The sequence below is a fragment of the Cibotium barometz genome, chromosome 34 (assembly GCF_041138505.1).
Source record: "Cibotium barometz isolate CiBa-2024 chromosome 34, ASM4113850v1, whole genome shotgun sequence".
NCBI classification, from domain to species: Eukaryota; Viridiplantae; Streptophyta; class Polypodiopsida; order Cyatheales; family Cibotiaceae; genus Cibotium; species Cibotium barometz.
This window is the reverse complement of record NC_141079.1, coordinates 42255520-42275563: the sequence shown is the minus strand read 5'-3', so window position 1 is coordinate 42275563 and position 20044 is coordinate 42255520. Positions and strand designations below refer to the sequence as shown.

Sequence of the window (20044 nt, the reverse complement as noted above, 5' to 3'; positions counted from 1 at the left end):
GTAAACATCAACCATTTCTATATCCGAGTAAGAAACTGTGCACTTGTGCAAGAGGAAAACTGGAACACAAGAAGAAATAAAAACAAAACATTGGTGAGCCCTCACGTTTTGTATTGTTATCAAACTTACGCATGCTAACCAAACTACTTGAGTTCAGGCTATTCATTAAAGAAAGCTTATATTCTTTTATGCTTGTGATGTGAGCCCCCCACCACCCCCGACACCCCCGATACACCAGAGAACACAGAAAAACAAGCACCAATAGCTGCGTAAAGGGGGATGAGATGCATGGCAACCCTGCAATCAATCGTTCAAAGGGTAGGTGCCAACCTAAACAACTCTCTGCTAACTTCAGGCTGCTGACATATCAAGTTGAGCTTCAGCTAGGTTGGCCTCAGCTTCCTTGGCTTCAGCTTGCTTCTTTTCTGCCCATGCTCGGGCTCGTGCTGCCCCTTCTTTCCAGCGCTTCTTCTGTGCTTCCAATTTCCTTGCTTTGGCTGCTCTGCAAGCCTGAATGCATTTCTGAACCTGCTCCTGTTGATTAGTCACACAACTTGCACATCAGTAAGTAACAGGGATTGTCAAAAGAATTGCTATCATGTAGACTCCAAGATTAATATAGCCAAATTTCTATAAACGTTGTTGTTTACACCAAATATTACTGTATGTCATATATGCTAACCTTTCGAAAAGCATCCCTCTGAGCCATGCGCTTCTTCTGATTCCTATTTTTAACACTTCCTTTGTTAGGTTGGGATGATGGACATGGCTCGTTTTCTCCAACCTTCACCCATGCATAAGGGTCTGTATCTCCAACAAGGAGAACAACACAATGAGAAAACAAGAAAAAGTATTGTTACCATAATCTCTCTCTCTCTCTCTCTCTCTCTCTCTCCCCCCCGCTTGCTGCCCCCTCGCCCCGGCTCTGCACCAACCTCCCCGCCCTCTGTGCTAACCCGCCTCGCCCTTAACTGTGGGAAGCGCTGCAGACTGATGGCTCTTTTCACCTGAGAGAGCTCCTTTCCCACCCCCATCTTCCCTCCTGAGCACTCAGGAACACCCCCCACTATGGGAGATACTAAGAAAATGGAAAATTCCAGGCTGGATACACTGGAAACAGCTGTGAAAACCAACAAGAGAGATATGGAGACAGGAAAAGGAGGCTTTACAAGCTGAAATTCAGCTTCTCAAAGGAGAGGTGAGCTCACTCCAAGAGCAATTTGCAAAGGAAGAAGGCGAAATCCGCGAAGAAGAGAAGACAAACATCAAAGAGGAGATAACCAAAGAGGTTACACAATCCCTTGAGGCACACATAGAGGCGGCCAAAGATGGATGGGTTGAGGTGGCAAAGAAAAGCATCAAGAAGGAGGTCAAGGACGAGCATCATAGAGAGGAGCCCAACCGAGTACATGCCACACTTGAAGAAGAGAAGATGAGACACGCCCGCCGGCTTAATGTACGAGTATCCGGCCTACCCGCATCCAAAGATACACCCGAGCAAGAAGGTAAAGCTCTATGTACCACACTCGGGTATTCCCAAGACACTCCATTGCACTTCACAAAGGCTTGGAGAGTGGGGAAAGAGGAGAACAGGAGGGTTCTTGTCCTCCAATTTCACAATGAAGAGGACAAGATAACATTCATGAAGAAGAGGATCAACTTGAGGAGTCTACCGGGCAGCCCCATATATATTGATGAGCATCTCACGAAGATGCAAGTGGAGCACCGCAAAGCTTGCATGCGATTCAAGCAAGAAAGGAGGGGAAGAAGGCCTTCTACAGAGATGGCCGGGTCTTCATTGACGGCCGGCTAGACGACAGGGTACTTCCAGGGGGTCTGGAGGAGTAGCAGTACTTGTGAGGAGTGGCTTCAGCACTTGGTGAGGGTGGAGCAGGTGGATGAGGAGGCTAGATACATGTGGATACGGATACAGCTCTCAGATACGAGGGCGGCTTTCTTCGCATTATGCTATTTTCCACCCAAGGGGTCCACATACGCACCTGCCAGACAGAGGACTCAGAGAGGCTGAGGAGGACACAGATGATGCTGGTGAGATGGGGGAGGAGTTGGACAGCAGATATGAGGAGGCGGTGGAGGAGAGTTCCTTGACGGAGCAGTCACCCTATTCGATCTTATCTGAGGACATCATTCATTTCTCACAGCAGGGTGAAGTCTTCCTCGTGGGGGACTTCAATGCCCGAACCCAGAGCTGGCAGTGTGAGATTTCGGCCGGGGGGCGTTCGGGCACGGCTCCGCGGGGGCCGGCCGGGCACGGCTCCGGGGGGCGCTCGGCACAGTATTGGGACATCCACCACTTGCTGATGAGCCGGGATGCAGACGTGGCCTGGCGCCAGCTCAGGGAGCCTTCCCCACCCACACCGATAGAGGACCCTACTACATGGCATGCTTATGCGGAGAGACTATCCAGATCCCAGCCCAGCCACCTATCCCTCAGCCATCAGAGCACAGCCCCTACTTTCTTCACCAGCGAGATGGTCACTAAAGCTATATGGAGATTATAGCACATGGGAGAGCCGCGGATCACACAGGCCTCCAAGGAGAGCACCTTATTCAGAGACTCTGTCACCTTTCATTGCCTGGCTCTTTAATAGAGCTCTAGCAGAGGGTTTGCCTGAGACATGGACTATGCATATTGTAGTGCCTTTACATAAGGCTAGGGACCGTATGGACCCAGCCAACTACAGGACTATCATGGTTGGTCATGCATTGGCCAAATTATATGGGGCAGAATTGGAGGCAGAGCTTAGTCACTATATAGAGGCCCACAGTCTCCGAGCCCCTGGACAAGCAGGTTTTCGGCGAGGCTTCTCCACCATTGACCATGTCTTCACTCTCAGGATACTGATTCAGCAGGCCAGCAGCTGGGGCAGGCGCTTACATAACTGCTTTGTGGATTTCCGCATAGCATTCGATACCGTTCCTCGAGAGCGGCTCTTTCAGAGACTCATGACACTGGGAGTACCTACAGAGATGATGTGGGGAATTTATGCTCTTTATGAGCGTGTGGCAGCCAGGGTCAGATGCCCAGGAGGTATGTCTACAGACTTTGCTAGCACCATTGGGGTGAAGCAAGGATTCCCCCTATCTCCCACCCTCTTCGGGCTGTACATCGATGAGGTGGCAAACTATATTCAGCGAGGAGGTGGAGTTGGCGGGCAGATCTCGGATACACAGGTACATATTATGCTATATGCTGATGACATTATCCTGATTTCAGAGACACAGGAGGGACTACAGCAGCATCTAGGGGCTCTAGAGCTTTTCTGCAGAGACAGAGGCCTCACAATGAACCTTGGGAAAACCAAGGTTATGATCTTCCATACATCACCAACAATGAGGAGGGATCTGTTTTTATGTTTGAGGGCAGCCAAGTAGAGGTCTTTACATCTTATGTATATTTGGGGATTACATTCAGCAGCAGAGCCGAGCGATTCTCTATGACGCAGACAGCCCATGATTGACTCACCCGAGCCTATGCAGCCTTGGATATGCTAGAGAGACAGAGCCATCAGGCACATTTCCAGGAGCCCCATACAAAAGGGTGGCTTTTTGACACTTTAGTCACCCCAGCCCTGATGTACGCAGCCCCAGTTTGGACACCAGGCTTGGCAGCCTCCATATGGAGCCAGATAGAGCGCCCACAGGTCATACTGCTATCTCAGATGGTTCATAGCAAGCCATCCGTTCCCCATGACATTGTGAGAGCAGAGTTTGCTGCACCACCGATGCTAGTGGAGGCACTCTTTAAGACAGTATGTTTCTTGCACAAACTCAGTGACATGCCAGTGGACCGACTCCCGCACATTGCTTTTGAGGCATCCAGGTAGAGCTTGCAGAGTCAGGGAACAATCGCTCATGGTATACACAGGTAGTCCAATGGCTCCAAAGTTTTGGGTATGATATGGACCGATTACCACCTACCCAGTATGATCTACATGCCCCACACCTCTCCCTCTCACACACTAAGAGGAATAGAGTCCTCAGGCAAGAGCTGATTCAGAGACATATCATGCGCACATGGGTGACACCATCACAGCCTCTCCGTACGAAGATGGCATACTACAGAGATCATTTCTTGATGCTGACTTATGATGGTTTCATTTAGAGACTGCACTACATGGATCTATATCTTCCACATGCTCTGAGAGTAGTGATTGGACAGCTCTACGTTTCATCACACCCCCTGGAGATTGAGGCTGGACGAGCAGCCCACATCCGCGGGAGGAGAGATTATGCAGAGAGGATGTGGAGAGCGAGTCACACTTTGTATGCAGATGTCCATATTATGATGGGATCAGAGCCACATACCCTACTCTCTTCAGAGGAGCACACACATCTTTTCAATCCATCCTGCAGATATCAGACCAACGAGTACTTGGGCCCTTCTTACTAGAGATATACCGACACAGAGAGCAGTTACTCCAGTCAAGAGAGAGGAGAGCCCAGATCCGACAGACTCAGCTAACCGATTTCTTCCAAAGGACAGCCATGCCAAATCCCACAGCTATGGGCCGAGGGGTCACTTTGAGGAGAGCAGAGGAGGTTCGAGCATTGCAACGTCCACAAGTGCCCGGATACCACCTTCCCACAAACATCGACATATGACCAGGGACATTCGGGCACGACACCAGAGGCGACTACAGGAGAGAGGACAGCCGGGACCCATTGATCTGGCGGCCAGCTTGCATATCATTACAACTGGCGCTGACATGTATGGCATATTACACCCCCCCCCCTCACCACAAGATGGAGCTAACTAGGAGCATGCCTGCATTGAGCATCGTTGTATCACCCTGGCATATAGTTGTGCATTTACCCCAGTAGTGCTCCATCCTTATATATGTACATACATCCTGACCTCACAGTAGCAGTTTTCTTTCAGTTTTCTTCCAGTTGTATTGTGTATTGAGCACCATCTGATACTCACAGAGACCACATACATTGTACATGGTTTTGTCTCATAGGCCAGTTCTCTTTGGCCTGAGAGAGACGTTAATACAATCTTTCTTTCTTTCTTTTCTGGACATCCAGAAGACATTGACAGTTGTACATTGATTTGTCTCATAGGTTGAGTTCGGCCTCTAGTAGACGTTAATACAGCTTTCTTTCTTCTTTCTTTCTCTCCATGGCGTGAGCACCTTCGCGTCCCCCTCTCTTCGAGCTGCGCGCTGGTGGCCCTTGCTGCGCTGCTGTGCACGCACCATCCGCCCCCCCTTTTTCCTGTGCTGCGCTGCTGTGCACACCCCATCCGCCATGCTGCCCTGTTCGGCACAGGCTGCTCTGCGCGACCGCCACACCTCCCCTTTTGCTGCTGTGCACTGCTCTGTTCAGCACAGGCTGCTCTGCACAGCATCCACACCTCCCCTTTTCTGCTGTGCACTGTTCTGTTCTGCTCTGTGCGTAGGCTGTCCGCTTCTCCGTTCCCACCCACCAAACCAACCACACACCGACCCACCCTTGCTCAGGCCCCCAAGGCAGCAACTAGGGGGAAAATAGCCACAATAAATCTACAGGAGCTAGAGGGATACATCAAGACAGTGGAGGACAACACCAAGAAGTTGTTGGGCGAACAGAAGAAGGTGCTGGACAGGGTCCTGAACCAACATGAAAAACAGTTGGAAGGCCTCCCCAAGTAGATACAGGGCAATAACAACAAGATTGAAGAATTGGCAGCACAAGTGAACCACCAGGAGGAGGTGATTCAGATGTTGACAGAGACGACGGGATCGCCCTGTCAGAATATGCAGCGGAGATGAAGACAAAATCTGAGAACACAAGGGCAAGTGCAGAAAAAATACAGCAATGGAGAGAGAGAGAGAGAGAGAGAGAGAGAGAGAGAGAGGCGTGTAAATCTGCTCTATATATACAAAGAAAATCCCGAAAACTGATACAATGGCACGGGGGCAATGGGGCCATTTTATATGGCCCCAAACATGCAGTCGGCCTGCATCAAGGACAGCCGACAGGGCAAGAAAACCCATAACAGCATATGTGAACAGTCGGCCAGCAGAAAACGTGTCGGCCTGCATCTGAGAAGTCCACGGCCAAATCACAGCAGTCGGCCTGCTCCAGAATGTGAACACATGCAGTCGGCCAACTACTGGGACATCTTGCCATCTTGACTCCAATGAATTATGAGATGGAATGAGTGATGCAAGGCTAAGCTATTTATATGGGCTTTGATGTTGGTCGGCTGGCTACAGAGCTGGCCGACTGCATCATAATTGCTACACGACTAGAAATGATGTGATAAATGCTCTAAATTGATAATAAATAAATACTCTCCGCTGCGTATTCTGACATGGTATCAGAGCCTAGGCTCTAGATAGTTCTTGGGATTTGTGTGAGCAAGAGGGGGACTGTTGTGTTGCTGATTGGTGGACTGTTTGGGACTGTTCGGGAAGAGGAGAAGCAAGAGGACGGCGGGCTGATTTGCTGGACAGCCACTTGCAAGTGTTAGTTCTTCTTTGTTCCCACCGACCCACCCTTTTCAGAGTACATCCCCGCAATGTCAGATCTGTTTCAGATGGCCGAGAGGCATGTGAAGATCCCGACACTCCCCACGTTCCCGGTGGACCGTCAGTTGGACGGGAACAACTACGGCATATGGAAGGTTATGATGGAAACTGTTCTAGAGTCTTACGACCTCGCTGATTTCGTCGTTGTTGGTGTTCCACGGCCGGAAGTAGAGGAAGGGGAGTTACCATCGATCCGAAAGGACCGGGAGGCTCAGACACAGATGTGGGATCGTGTCAACGCCAGGGTCCGTTCGTTTATCTTTCTCAACTGCACACCGCTGGTAATCAATCATGTAAAGCATATGACGCTGGCCAGAGGTATATGGCAGCATTTGGCCTCTCCTTACAACAGGGTATCGCCCATGAAGAGGATTTCCTTGGAAGTACAGATGCGGGTTATGAGCCCTGCAAAGTCGTTGACGATGCGGGAGCATATTAACAAGCTGCAGGCTCTTCAGCAGGAAGTTCTTCAAGCTAGGAAGGAGATATCGTCAGAGGACATGGCCATAACGCTGCTGTCACACTTGCCCTCTCAGTACTCTGCATTTTACTCGTCTTTGATTACCAGTGGAAGGCTCAGCACCATCACGTGGGAGGAGCTTGTGCCCATGGTCTTGGACCAGGAGGAACGATTCACGAACCCTCCTCAGGGTGGAGGTTCGGAGGCCTTAACTGGCTAGCGGTCGAAAGGCCGTAACACAGGCAAAGGGAAGGATTCGTCGGAGAAGTCTTCTGAGAAGAAGTCCGTTACTGACCGCGAGAAACTAAAGGCCAGCGGTCGAAGGGCCGTAACACAGGCAAAGGGAAGGATTCGTCGGAGAAGTCTTCTGAGAAGAAGTCCGTTACTGACTGCAAACTAAAGGCAGAGAGGACCTGTAATGATTGTGGCGAGAGAGGCTACTATTGGAGGCAGTGTCCCAAGCGGAAGACCGAGAAGGGTGAAGATTCCTCAGCAGCAATCATGAAGACTCCGGCTTTTGTGCACCTGGAGGTGATAGACACCAATGTTTCATTTTCTTCAGGTAGGGAGGAGATTGGAGGACTCTCCGACGGATACTCGGGAGTGGATTCTAGATAGTGGTGCTTCTAGGCACATGACTCCTTCCCGTTCCGGTTTACAGGATCTTTGCAGGTTTTCTGGTCACATTCTTACTGGGGATACATCCACTATCCCAGTTCACAGTGAGGGCAGGATGGAGATAGTTCCTAATGGCAGAGGGGGGAAGCATTCCTCCCAGATGTTGTATGTTCCGTCACTTGGTTTTCATCTGTTGTCAGTGCATCAAGTTTGCAAGACTGGCGTACGGGTGGAGTTTGATGAGCACTTTGTTGCTCTCCGAGACAAAGCAACAGGCCACGTAGTTTGGGAAGGCGGAGTGGAGAATGGAGTTTAGAAGCTTTCAGCACTCTCTCTCCCAGGTCCTCAGGTTTGTGATGAGTGGCAGTCTGGTAATGGCCACTTAAGTGTGGATACGCTGCAGGTGCAAGCTTTACGAGACCAGACGGTGGATAGCTTGCCCAGTAGATGGCAGCAGTTGGCAGGAACTTTCCAGTACTGATGTTGGTGGTTCTTGTGTTCGTCAGTCAGAGGAAACTGAACAGGTAACTTATGCTCTGATGTCTTGTAGTATTCGGGACAAAGAAACTCCTGTAGATGAGGATATTCTTTCCATGGGGACCTTTTGGAAAGCCAGGCAGGTAGCAAAGGTGGTTTCTCCAGGCTTTGTGGTTCCGGATTCAGAGAGGGGGTGGTTGACAGGTTTCAGAAGGCCTTGCGTGGTCTTCAGCAGGTTTCTAGGACTTGGTTTTGCACCGTAACAGGTGTTGATCCTTGTGAGCAGTGTGATGCCTCTTTGACTCAGAAGCAGAATGGTTCATTGATCTGGTTGATGGACACCAGATTGGACGGGAGCTTCCTGATGAGGCAGTTGAGCTCATGGTTGCGGATGACTCTTTAGGAGGCAGGATTGCGTTTCCTGTGGTTTCTACGGCATGCGAAGGATCATGGACTCTTGTACACAGGAGGGGGATTGTTGGATGGAGTCCGACTCCACGGTTGGAGTGACTCAGTTTGGGGAGGAGATCCGGACACGAGGAGATCTACTTCCGGCCCAGGAGCAGTTTTTTGGAGCAGTAAGAGGCAGTCATCTTTTGCCTTGTCGATGACAGAGGCAAAGTACCAGGCTGCTTGTGATGCTGCTCGTGAGGTGGTGAGGTTACAGAGGTTGCATTGCAAGATTGGGCTTTCACTGGAGGAACCCATGGTCATCCAGAGACACTTCGACAGACATAGACATCTTGCTAGAGTTCTGTTCGACAGACAGTACGATGGCCCTCTCACGAAGTCGCTATTGCAGGATTTGCTCACGCGGCACCCCAGCTCCCTGTGGTTGGTTTTCAGGGCCAGGAGCTGAGAGGGGGTGTTAGAAGCATCTCCTGTCTATTGTTATACACCAGGGCCTTTGTTGTGGGTGTGCCCGCCCTTATGAGGTGTTTTCTCATTTTTCCCCACTCTCCGTATTTTCCCCCCATTTTTCCCTTATTTTTTCTATGGCTTGGGTGGCTTCCAAGTGTTAGCAGGAGGGCCTTCGTGCTGGCCGACTATACCTTCAAGAACCCAACTGTTGGGTTTTACACGTCTGTATGCACCCACGGGAGTGCTAGTGATCAGTCTAGGACCACTGGGGCACTTTTTACTTCAGTTAGTGGAGGTTTTTTCCCCCAGTTCACTCTAGTTCAGTTTATTAGTTATTTGGTCCACCCGGCACACTTATGGCCGGCCCATGTGAACCCTTATCTTTTAGGGTCACCTTTATGTGGTGGGATTGTACCTCATTTTTAGTATAGAATCATAGGAGCTGCACGACTCACTCTCTCTCTCACTGTGTGTGTGTGTTTGCTCTACTGTGTGCTAACCCTAATCCTTTCCCGGACCTTCATTTGGTATCAGAGCCTGGAGAGTACCCGTCGTCAGTTGCTGCTGCAGCCCGCCATCAGAGAGAGCTGCCCGTACTGCTGCTGTGTCTGCCCGTACTGCCTGACAGCAGCCCGTACTGTTGCTACAGCTCTGTCCTTGACCAGAAGTAGCCGCCGCCAGCAACTCAGCAGACCAGGCCACCGCCTGTTGCTGTCTCCAGGCGCCGTACAGTCGCCGCCCTCCTGCATACTCTACGCTGCCCTCCTGCAGCTTTGCGCCGTACAACTGCTCCAGCTCCAGCTGCTACAGCTCAGCTCGACGTTCAGCCAAGCCAGCTGTCTGTCATCAGCACCTGCATATGTACCTGTAAGTGAATCTTCAGTTTGGGTTTTCCTTCTGTAGATTGTCTCTGCAGGCATTGGCAGAACATTTGGGTGCAGGTATTTGCAAAGCAGTTGGGTGCAGCATTTTTTTGGGCATTTCCAGGGTTTACTTGCTGCAAGGTTGGTCAGTTGGTGCATTGAAAGCACATTCAAAGGACACAGCTTGCAGGCAATTTTTGGGGTTTTTGTTCTTTGCACACAGGTTGATACTCTTGTAGAGTATTTTTTTCTGCTTGGAAGTCTGCCAGCAGAGTTTGTACACATTTGGGCATTTGCAGGCATTTGTTCTGCATACAATGGCTGCTCCAGGGAATGATGTGTTCACTTTTGTGTCCAAAGAGGACAAGCTTGATGGGACAAACTATTCCTTGTGGAGTTTCATGCTGAAGAATGTGTTGGTCGCCAAGAATCTTTGGGATTATGTCAGTGGGGACGAGGCACGTCCAGTTCCTATTGCCCCAGAGACTCCTCCGCAGGGGGGTGCTCGTGGGAGAGGAGTACAGGTGCAGGTAGCCCCAGTTCAAAGGACAAACGCCCAAAAGGCTTGGGATTCGAGGGATGCACAGGCACTCTCATTGATTGCTTTGTCGGTCCAACGTTCCATTATTCCTCATATCCGGTCTGCGGGTACATCGAGGATAGCGTGGACGACATTGGAACATATGTATGCAGCCAGGAATGAGGCTCGTATATCCTTCTTAAAGAAGGAATTGGAGAATGTCAAGATGCATGAAGGAGAGGAAATGAGTTCACATGTGAACAAAATACAGGATTTGCGTGAGCAACTCATCAATGTAGATGAGATTATGTCAGATGCACAGATAGTCTCAAGGACTATGGATTCTTTGCCACCATCCTACCTCTCTTTTCATACTTCTCTTTCTCTTTCCATGCGACATGCCCGGGAACCGTTGACGTTCCAAGACTTGGTTGGGTTGTTGTTGCAGGAAGAGCAAACGAGGAAGAACTTGGGGGTGGATCAGGCAGCTGCCGATAAAGCTTATGCTGCTGATCATAAAGGCAAGGGCAAGTTTCAGCCCAAGTCAAAAGGTACAGGTGGTGGTGGCTCCTCACAGGACACTAAAGGGTCTGATGGACAGCCCAAGAAGAAGGGCAAGTGTCACTATTGCAAGAAGCCAGGCCATTATATCATAGATTGCAGGAAGAGGATTGCCAAAGAGAAGGAGAAGAAGGACAAGGAGTCAGGGATGTCTGCCACAGATGCCTCTCATTCCGTAGCATCCACTGAGACTGCTTCCTATGCAGTAGACAGGGATTATTGCTTCTATACTTGCAGTTATGCACCCTCTTTACATGCTCTCAGTATGACAGATCATGCTCGTACATGGTACTTTGACAGTGGTGCTTCAAAGCATATCACATCTCGCAGAGAGTTGTTTTGTAATGTAAGCCCTGCCCCTGTTGGCAAGTCAGTTCAGTGTGCCAACAATGCATCCTACCCAGTTCGTGGCATAGGAGAGATCCAGTTGACAGCCATTGATGGCTCCATTCTTCGCCTACAGGATGCCTTATTTGTGCCAGGCATCAAGAAGAACTTGCTCTCCATTTCTTCTATGGCACAGTGTGGCTTGCATGTCAGTTTTGATGACGATAGATGTATTGTCAGAAGCAAGGGGACGGAAGGTCTACTGCTTACTGGCACATTGAGCCATGGGTTGTATCAGCTTGATACATTTCAGCCTATAGATCAGTCCGCTTATGTACTCACTGATCGTACTCCATCTATGGTAGATGCGGAGTTGTGGCATGCACGCATGGGGCATGTCAATTATGGCAGCTTATTGTTGCTTCAGAGACATTCTATGGTCAGAGATTTACCTCTATTGGAGAAACCATTGGATCACATATGCGAGGGATGTATTTTGGGCAAAATGCATCGCTTCTCTTTTCCCCGTGATCAAGCTTTGAGGGCAACACAGAAATTGCAGCTCATACACAGTGACTTGTGTGGTCCGATGCAGACCAAATCATTGGGTGGCTACTTCTACTTTGCCACATTCATTGATGATTTCACTCGGATGTGTTGGGTGTACCCTTTGACTAGAAAGTCAGAGGTCTATGATGCATTTCTGGCTTTTGTTGCACTTACAGAGACTGACTCTAGTTGTAGAGTCAAGACCCTACGGTCAGACAGAGGGGGGGAGTACATGTCTTCCCGGCTGAATTCTTACCTCGTTGGAAAAGGTATTCAGCATCAGTACACTACAAGGTACACCCCTCAGCAGAATGGGGTAGCGGAAAGAAAGAACAGGTCACTTATGGAGATGGCCCGTTGCATGCTTAAGGGCAAGAAGCTACCACATGTGTTTTGGATGGAGGCCATCATGTGTGCTTGTCATGTCTTGAACAGATGCCCTACCAAGGCACTGAAGACATTGACACCTTTTGAGGCTTGGTATGATCGCAAGCCTACAGTGTCACATTTCCGTACTTTTGGGTGTGTTGCATATGCCCACGTACCGCAAGAGTTGCGAAGGAAACTAGATGACAAGGCCACTAAATGCTTGTTTGTGGGGTACAGCCGTGAAAGCAAAGGTTACCGGTTGTACGACCCCTCCTCCAAGAAGTTGTTTGTCAGCAGGGATGTGATTTTTGATGAAAAATCAGAATTATCCATTGCTGATTTTGATGCTTTTCAGGCTACAAATGATGTCTTTGAAAACCTACTGCCTATGGATTTCTATTCCACAGATGGGCAACAAGTACATGATGCTGAAATTCAGCCGGTTGGTCCACCTATGCATGCTGAAAATCAGCCAAGAGCTGAACCGAATATTCAGCACATGGTACCTCAAGAACCCGTTGCAACACAGGGGGCAAGGCCGATACCGAGATGGTATCTTCGTACCTTGCAGGACAGCCATCTTGAGGCACCTCTTGTTGGCCGCACTCGTAGAGAGACAAGGTCATTTGAGCATGCAGATGTTATTGACATTGACATGGTTATGGCAGCCAGTTTACAGGATGATGATGAGCCTGATAGTTATGAGGATGCATGTGAAAATGTGCATTGGAAAACAGCCATGCAGGCTGAGTTTGATTCTATTGAAAAGAATCACACATGGGATTTAGTTGATTTGCCCAAAGGCAAAAGAGCAATTGGTACCAAATGGGTCTTCAAGATCAAGAGACACGCAGATGGCTCTATTGACAGGTACAAAGCCCGTCTCGTAGCTAAGGGCTATGCTCAGAAAAAGGGCATTGATTATGAGGAGACTTTTGCTCCTACATCCCGTATGACAACACTTCGTTGTGTAACCGCATTGGGTGCACATCATGGTTGGGTTGTTCACCAACTCGACATCAAGACTGCATTCTTGCATGGGGACCTCGAGGAGGAAGTTTATGTACAGCAACCCCATGGTTTTGCAGCACATGGTCATGAAGGCAAAGTATGCAGGTTGAAAAAGGCCTTGTATGGTTTGAAACAAGCTCCTCGAGCTTGGTATGCAAAGATAGATGCCTTCCTACTTGACCAGGGCTTTGTGAATAGTCCATCCGAAGCCACTTTGTATGTTAAAAAAACATTGACATATCTGCTGATCATCAGTCTATATGTGGATGATCTCTTGCTTATGGGATCACATGACGATGAAATTGCAGCTTTCAAGAGGGTATTGCAACAGACATTTGACATGTCTGATTTGGGGCCTTTACATTACTATTTGGGCATCCAGTTTGTGCAGAATGATAGGGGTATTGGTATGATGCAATCTCAGTATGTGGATACACTTCTGAGAAAGTTTAAATTTCAGGATTGCAAGCCCATGAGCACTCCTATGGAAACGGGGCTGAAACTGTCCATCCATGATGACAGTGATTCTTTTGATGTTACCACCTATGCACAGGCTGTGGGCTGCCTCATATACTTGTGTAATACGAGGCCAGATATTCAGTTTGCAGTCTCTCAGCTCAGCAGATTCATGCACAGCCCACATATGTCACATTGGCAGGCTGTCAAGCGTGTATTCCGTTACTTGCAGGGCACCAAGACCTTTGGCCTATGGTATGCCACAGGGGGGTCTATGCCTCTACATGCTTACAGTGATTCAGATTGGGCAGGTGATTTTGACTCTCGCCGTTCCACGAGTGGGTTTTGTTTCTTTCTTGGCTCTTCATGCATTTCATGGTTAAGCAAGAAACAAACCACAGTTGCCAGTTCATCTTGTGAGGCAGAATACAGAGCCGCATACACTACTACAGTGGAGTGCATTTGGCTACGCAGGTTATTGACTGATATGGATGTATTAGTAGAGGAGTCTACTACCATTTACAGTGACAGTCAGAGTGCCATTGCAGTGGCCAGGAATCCCTCATATCTGTTCAGGCCAACTCAGGACAGCTGGCCGACTGAGTGTGTTTGCTGGTCATGGAGGTTCAGGGCCAGTCAGCTGCCCTTAGCACAGGTCGACTGGGTATTTGGGGCCATATAAAATGGCCCCATGGCCCCCATTCCATTTTGTATCATTCTTGGGATCTTCTTGTGTATATAGAGCAGAGTTACACGCCTCTATCTCTCTCTCTCTTGTGCTGTGATTTTCTGCACTGCGTTTTGCTCGTGTTCCCAGATCCAGTCATCATCTCCGCTGCGTATTCTGACAGAAGCGTCCCTTCCAAGTGAAAGACTATGGTCTCAATGGGGAGCAGAAAAAGTAGTATATGAGAGGGGAAATGCTTTACTTGTGGTAGCACTGAGCATATTGCAAATGCATGCCCAAACAAGAAAAGCATGATAATGCGAATGCATCAAAGCCCAATGTGCATGGTTCCGGATGTGCAGGGCAACACTTCACATGAAAGCAAAGACGGGGTTGTATATAAAGCTTGGGGACAACTTAAGAATAGACCTGCTTTGTTTATGTTTAATGATTGCGCAACTGAGAAATTCATTTCTACATAGTTGGCAGCTGCTTTGGGTATTGAAGTGGGAAACATGAGTCCTCAAATTGAAGCAGGGACTGCCTTTGTTGGTAGAGAAGTGCAAGTTATGCCAATTATTGGCAAGTCGCATACACATTCAAGGATATGTAGATCATGAAAACTTTCTTGTAGTGCCTTTGAATGGTTGTGATGTATTGCTTAGAAAGCCTTGGCACACGCACATTGATCCGCACAAGGCTTACAAGACCAACAAGATTACCTTCATGCATAAAGACTGAGAGCATGTGATCGATGCTGGTGAAGAGGGTGATACTATTCCCTTTGTATCTCATGTACAAATTAAGAAAGTAATGAAAAAGGGTGTTTTTGTGTACTTGATTTTTGTACGGGGTCATGTTAAAGAAACTTATGTGCATGTAAACACTCTTAATAATGATAGGCTAAAACTCTTGCAAGAATACGATGATTGTTTTGCTGATGAGTTACCAAATGAGTTGCCACCCATATGACCGAAAGATCATCGCATTGATCTTGTGCCGGGTAGCTCACCACCTAATAGGCCAGCCTATCGTGTGAGTATGCTTTGGCCAAATTGCTCAAGAGTGGGTGTGTGGTGCTTGAGGATGTACATAAAACTACTTTCAGGATACCATTTGGGCTTTATGAGTAGCTTGTTATGCCTTTTGTTCTTCCGAATGTCCTGGCTATATTCAATAGAATGTTGGATCGCATGTTCAGTGGGTACAGGAAATTTACAGGTGTCTTCTTTCATGACATCCTAGTCTTCTCAAAGACCGAAGAAGAGCATAGAGCTCATTTAGCTCTTGTTTTTTAAGAACTCCGTAAGCATAAACTCTTCATAAATGCAAAGAAGAGTGAGTTGCTTAGAAAGCCTTGGCACACGCACATTGATCCGCACAAGGCTTACAAGACCAACAAGATTACCTTCATGCATAAAGACTGAGAGCATGTGATCGATGCTGGTGAAGAGGGTGATACTATTCCCTTTGTATCTCATGTACAAATTAAGAAAGTAATGAAAAAGGGTGTTTTTGTGTACTTGATTTTTGTACGGGATCATGTTAAAGAAACTTATGTGCATGTAAACACTCTTAGTAATGATAGGCTAAAACTCTTGCAAGAATACGATGATTGTTTTGCTGATGAGTTACCAAATGAGTTGCCACCCATATGACCGAAAGATCATCGCATTGATCTTGTGCCGGGTAGCTCACCACCTAATAGGCCAGCCTATCGTGTGAGTATGCTTTGGCCAAATTGCTCAAGAGTGGGTGTGTGGTGCTTGAGGATGTACATAAAACTACTTTCAGGACACCATTTGGGCTTTATGAGTAGCTTGTTATGCCTTTTGTTCTTCCGAATGTCCTGGCTATATTCAATAGAATGTTGGATCGCATGTTCAGTGGGTACAGGAAATTTACAGGTGTCTTCTTTGATGACATCCTAGTCTTCTCAAAGACCGAAGAAGAGCATAGAGCTCATTTAGCTCTTGTTTTTTAAGAACTCCGTAAGCATAAACTCTTCATAAATGCAAAGAAGAGTGAGTTCTTAATGTCACAGATACACTATTTTGGGCAGATTGTGTCCAAAGACGGAGTGCGGATGGATCCTACAAAGATTGATGCAATTCAGAATTAGCCTGAATTGAGATCGATACATGAGATCAGTAGTTTTCTTGGATTATGCTCTTACTATTGTATGGATTGCTTCTCCTTTGCATGACTTGACAAAGGAGGCTACATTCAAATGGACTAAATTAGAGAGAGATGCATTCCTCAAATTGAAAGATACAACTACACATGGTCCAGTGTTGATCATTCCGGATTTGTAAAAGCCATTCAGTATGGAATGTGATGCATCTAGAAATTGCAAAGGAGCTATCCTAAACCAAGAGAGACAATTTTCAGATTTTGCATATCCCAGGCAAGAAGAATTTGGTGGCGGATCGAGGATTTCGCTGAGATACTCGCTCGCTGAAGCTTCCGCTCCCCCCCTGCTCGCGCTGCAGCCTGCTCGCACACCCGCCTCTGCTCATTAGCGGCCCCCCTGCTCATTCACGCCAGCCCCTCCGCCTGTGCTCATTCGCGCCTCCCCCGCCAATTGCATATGCCACGGATTGATGCCAGTCATGTGATACTATGGACTTGGCTTTCCGTTGAGACTAGTGCCTGTGAATACATGCCCGGAAATGCTCGAAGGATTTGTGTTCCATTGGGTCTGTTACCGCGCGTACTTGCCTAGAACATGCCTATTTTAGTATAGTCTCATGAATGGGGATTGCCCATACCAATGTTGCATTACATAGCATCTTTATGTGCTTGTATGCAATTGAATTTCCATGCTGTTTTCATGCTTGCTTGACCAATGTGTAGTTCCGGGTAAGGCCCGTTAACCATGCATGTGAAACTATCTATTGACATGGTTATGTGGCATGTGACAGGTAGTAAGTAATTGTCAGAACCTAGCCTTAGAAACTAGCACTAATTTATAAGTGAGTGTGTACTCACTTTATTAAGTTTTGGTGACCAAAACTCACATATAAATTATGACCAACCCTGTGTTCACACACTGATGTCCCGAGGTGGACAAAACTCAATGCCCACTACCCAGACCTTATCCCCTTTGTACAAGGAGAGCAACCAGCCATGTGTCCATCCCAGCTTGCACCACAAGTCACTTGTCCTCTCTACCTAACACCCAAGATGGACATCTCATCTCTCTTCCCTCTCTTTCTAGAAGTAGACACCCCCCTTCATGAACCTCTTTGGCTGTATTTTCTACACTTTCTGCTTCCCAATTCCATATGCAAGGTTGCTAGTGTGTTTTCCTAGCTTCCAAGAGTGTTTCCAGGTGGTATTCACTCTCCTACACACTCCCAATGACTGAAATTTAGCAAAACAACTCTTATATTTGCTGTAATTTCTGGTCTTTTGGCTAAAAACCCTGATTTCAACATTCCTTTCTCAAGTTGAACCACAGGAGAAGCTTTCCCAAGGTTCCCTTCATCCTCTTTAAGAATTTTGTCACGAAGAATCCCGATAGATTAAAGATTTGAACACTCCAATCGCTTCCATCACGACGACTTATGCTGTCATGGACTCTACTTGCAATTGGTAAGCTTTAATGCTTAATTATGAAAGCAAGTAAAAAATTTGTAACTGTTTGTGTAGCAAAAGCCTCAAGCTCCCTCCCACTCTGCGTTTGTTGCCCACTTGCGCCCTTGCCCTCTGCACCTAGCGCTCCCCCGCCGCCTTCTATGCCTACACCCCTATCTTGCAAGCCCCTCCTCCCCCGCCCGCCCATTCTCGCCCCCCCCCCTTCTCCTCTTCGCTTTCCTCCCCTTCCCTCCGTCTAAGCCAACCGTCCCCCCCCCCCTCCTCTGCCTACGCCCTCCCCGCCTTATTTCCCCTTCCCTTTGTTCTCCTCATCCCACCTTCCCCTCCTTTGCAATCTTGCCACCCCCCCTCCCCCCTGCCTTCCTTCCCTCCTTGTAGCCTCTCCCTCGTTCCCTCGTCAAGGCAACCATTACTTGCTTATCCTTTTCGAAAGCGGATCTTCAATTTCTAAGTTCTCACTACGACGGTTGCATCACTGGAGGCATCCGCACTGGTATGCAAGATTGTCAGTAGCTGCCTAGCACGCAAACAGCTCAGGGATCTTTTGTAGGCCAGCCTCATTGGTGGGCTAGCAAAGATTACACACATTCATCCGCTAGGACGTGGCTACTATCAGGTTGAGTTCGACTCTCCATCGGCGTCAGACCGAGTCATGCAGTTGAGGCCCATTGCACTGCGCACGGCCTAGGCCTTCTTTGCATGGTGGCAACATGGCTTCGGCCCTGCGTCTGACCACTTGCTGGCATGACGGGCTTCCCAATGACAGTCTACTTCCCAAGCCTTAGGAAGGAATAACTTCCTCTTCTCCCAGTGATCAATGGTGCCATTAGGAGAGTGATGGAACCCCCCCCCCCCCCCCACTAATGCCCCAGCTCTCGCACGGGCAGCCGGGATTCCATCCCTTCGCATCTGTGTAGCCTCGCCGTTTGTGCCTCATGTTATATCTATTCCATGCCTGTGAGGCGAACCGATCCTTCAACGAGTGGAGTATTCGGGCCTTCCAGGCCAATGCTTCATTTGTAGACAGATGTGACATCTAGCCCCAGCTTGCCCTCGGCGTCATTCCAGGTGATACCAATGTCAGGGTGCAATGAGGGATGAAAGGAAGTTCCTCTTTATTTGGACCCACAAAACATTTGAAAGACTTTCTGCAGAACCCATGGTTCTTTCAACTAATTTGCCTCCCGAACGCAGGTTCGATTCTGGCCTCACTCCACAAAGGGGTGAAAATAAAGTGTGTGTTGTACTCCTTGCCAAAAAAAGAAAAAACACACATACACACACACACACACACACACACACACACACAAAAAGAGCACAAAACAGGAAAAGGATCTGTAGGCTGCCTACTTGAATTAAGCTTGCGAAGTGACAAAGAAGTCTGTGTCATTTTCCCAAAAGTTCAGAGGATTTGGTGATACGATGAGTCGCACAACCCCAACTTTCTCCCTACATTACTATATCCATTGAAGACATAAAATTATGGACTTGATTGGTAAAATGCACTGACCCTTGGCAAACTTGCTGCGCCTTTTGGCGTAATGCTGAACAGTACTGAGCATCCATGGCTGCTTGTGAAGGCAGAGAGGCGCATCCGGGTCCTTGGCGAGGTGGAAACTGGGTGTAGTTGGGGACAACACGCTGCGAGAGGCTGAAGAAAACTTTGCAGAGGACGGCCGGAGAAGGCTCTGCAGCAAGCTTCTGGCCATTCTATCGCACAGAACTTTGAAATAAATAGCTTCTAAAGGGTGTGTGTATTCCTTAACGTCCTTGTGAATACATATGCGTAGGTAGTGAGGTAGTGACAACATAAGATATAACATAAGTCCTCCACTATTTTTTTTTTAAGTCCTTGTCAATATCTATATATTGACACGGACTTCAACAAAAATAGTGGAAACTCTACCAATGGAGACACAGCCCCATGCATGAGGTGTTGGGTTCAAAACCTACTGGTTGAAGTCCCATGCAGGAGGTGCTGGGTTCAAAACTTACTGGTTTGTGAAAAAACAAAGTATTGTGTTTTTTGTTTTTTTTAAATCATAAAAACATAAAAAAATATTATTGTTTGAGCTTTGCTAAAGATTTTATTGCCTTAGCTATGGTCAATAGACTCAAACTGCACCTTATGAGAGCAAGTAAAAACAAGATTTGGACCTTCAAAAA

General features: G+C 48.0%; 1 protein-coding gene across 4 annotated transcripts in view; it reads right to left on the bottom strand.

Annotated features, from left to right (window-relative positions):
* Positions 1 to 19669, bottom strand: part of LOC147619041 (protein translocase subunit) — a 52413-nt gene extending 32744 nt beyond the window's left edge. For 2 of the 4 annotated variants that reach the window (XM_086774257.1, XM_086774256.1), the window contains exons 1-3: positions 19389 to 19669; positions 683 to 804; positions 331 to 534 (exon numbers count right to left, since the gene is read on the bottom strand). In XM_086774257.1, coding sequence (XP_086630383.1) covers positions 352 to 534; positions 683 to 804; positions 19389 to 19587 — 504 coding nt within the window. In that variant the 5' untranslated portion in view covers positions 19588 to 19669 and the 3' untranslated portion in view covers positions 331 to 351. Of the gene's footprint in view, positions 1 to 5; positions 535 to 682; positions 805 to 19388 lie in introns of those variants that run through there. The other 2 variants (XM_086774255.1, XM_086774254.1) reach the window with 2 other exon arrangements.
* Positions 19670 to 20044: the final 375 nt, after the last annotated feature.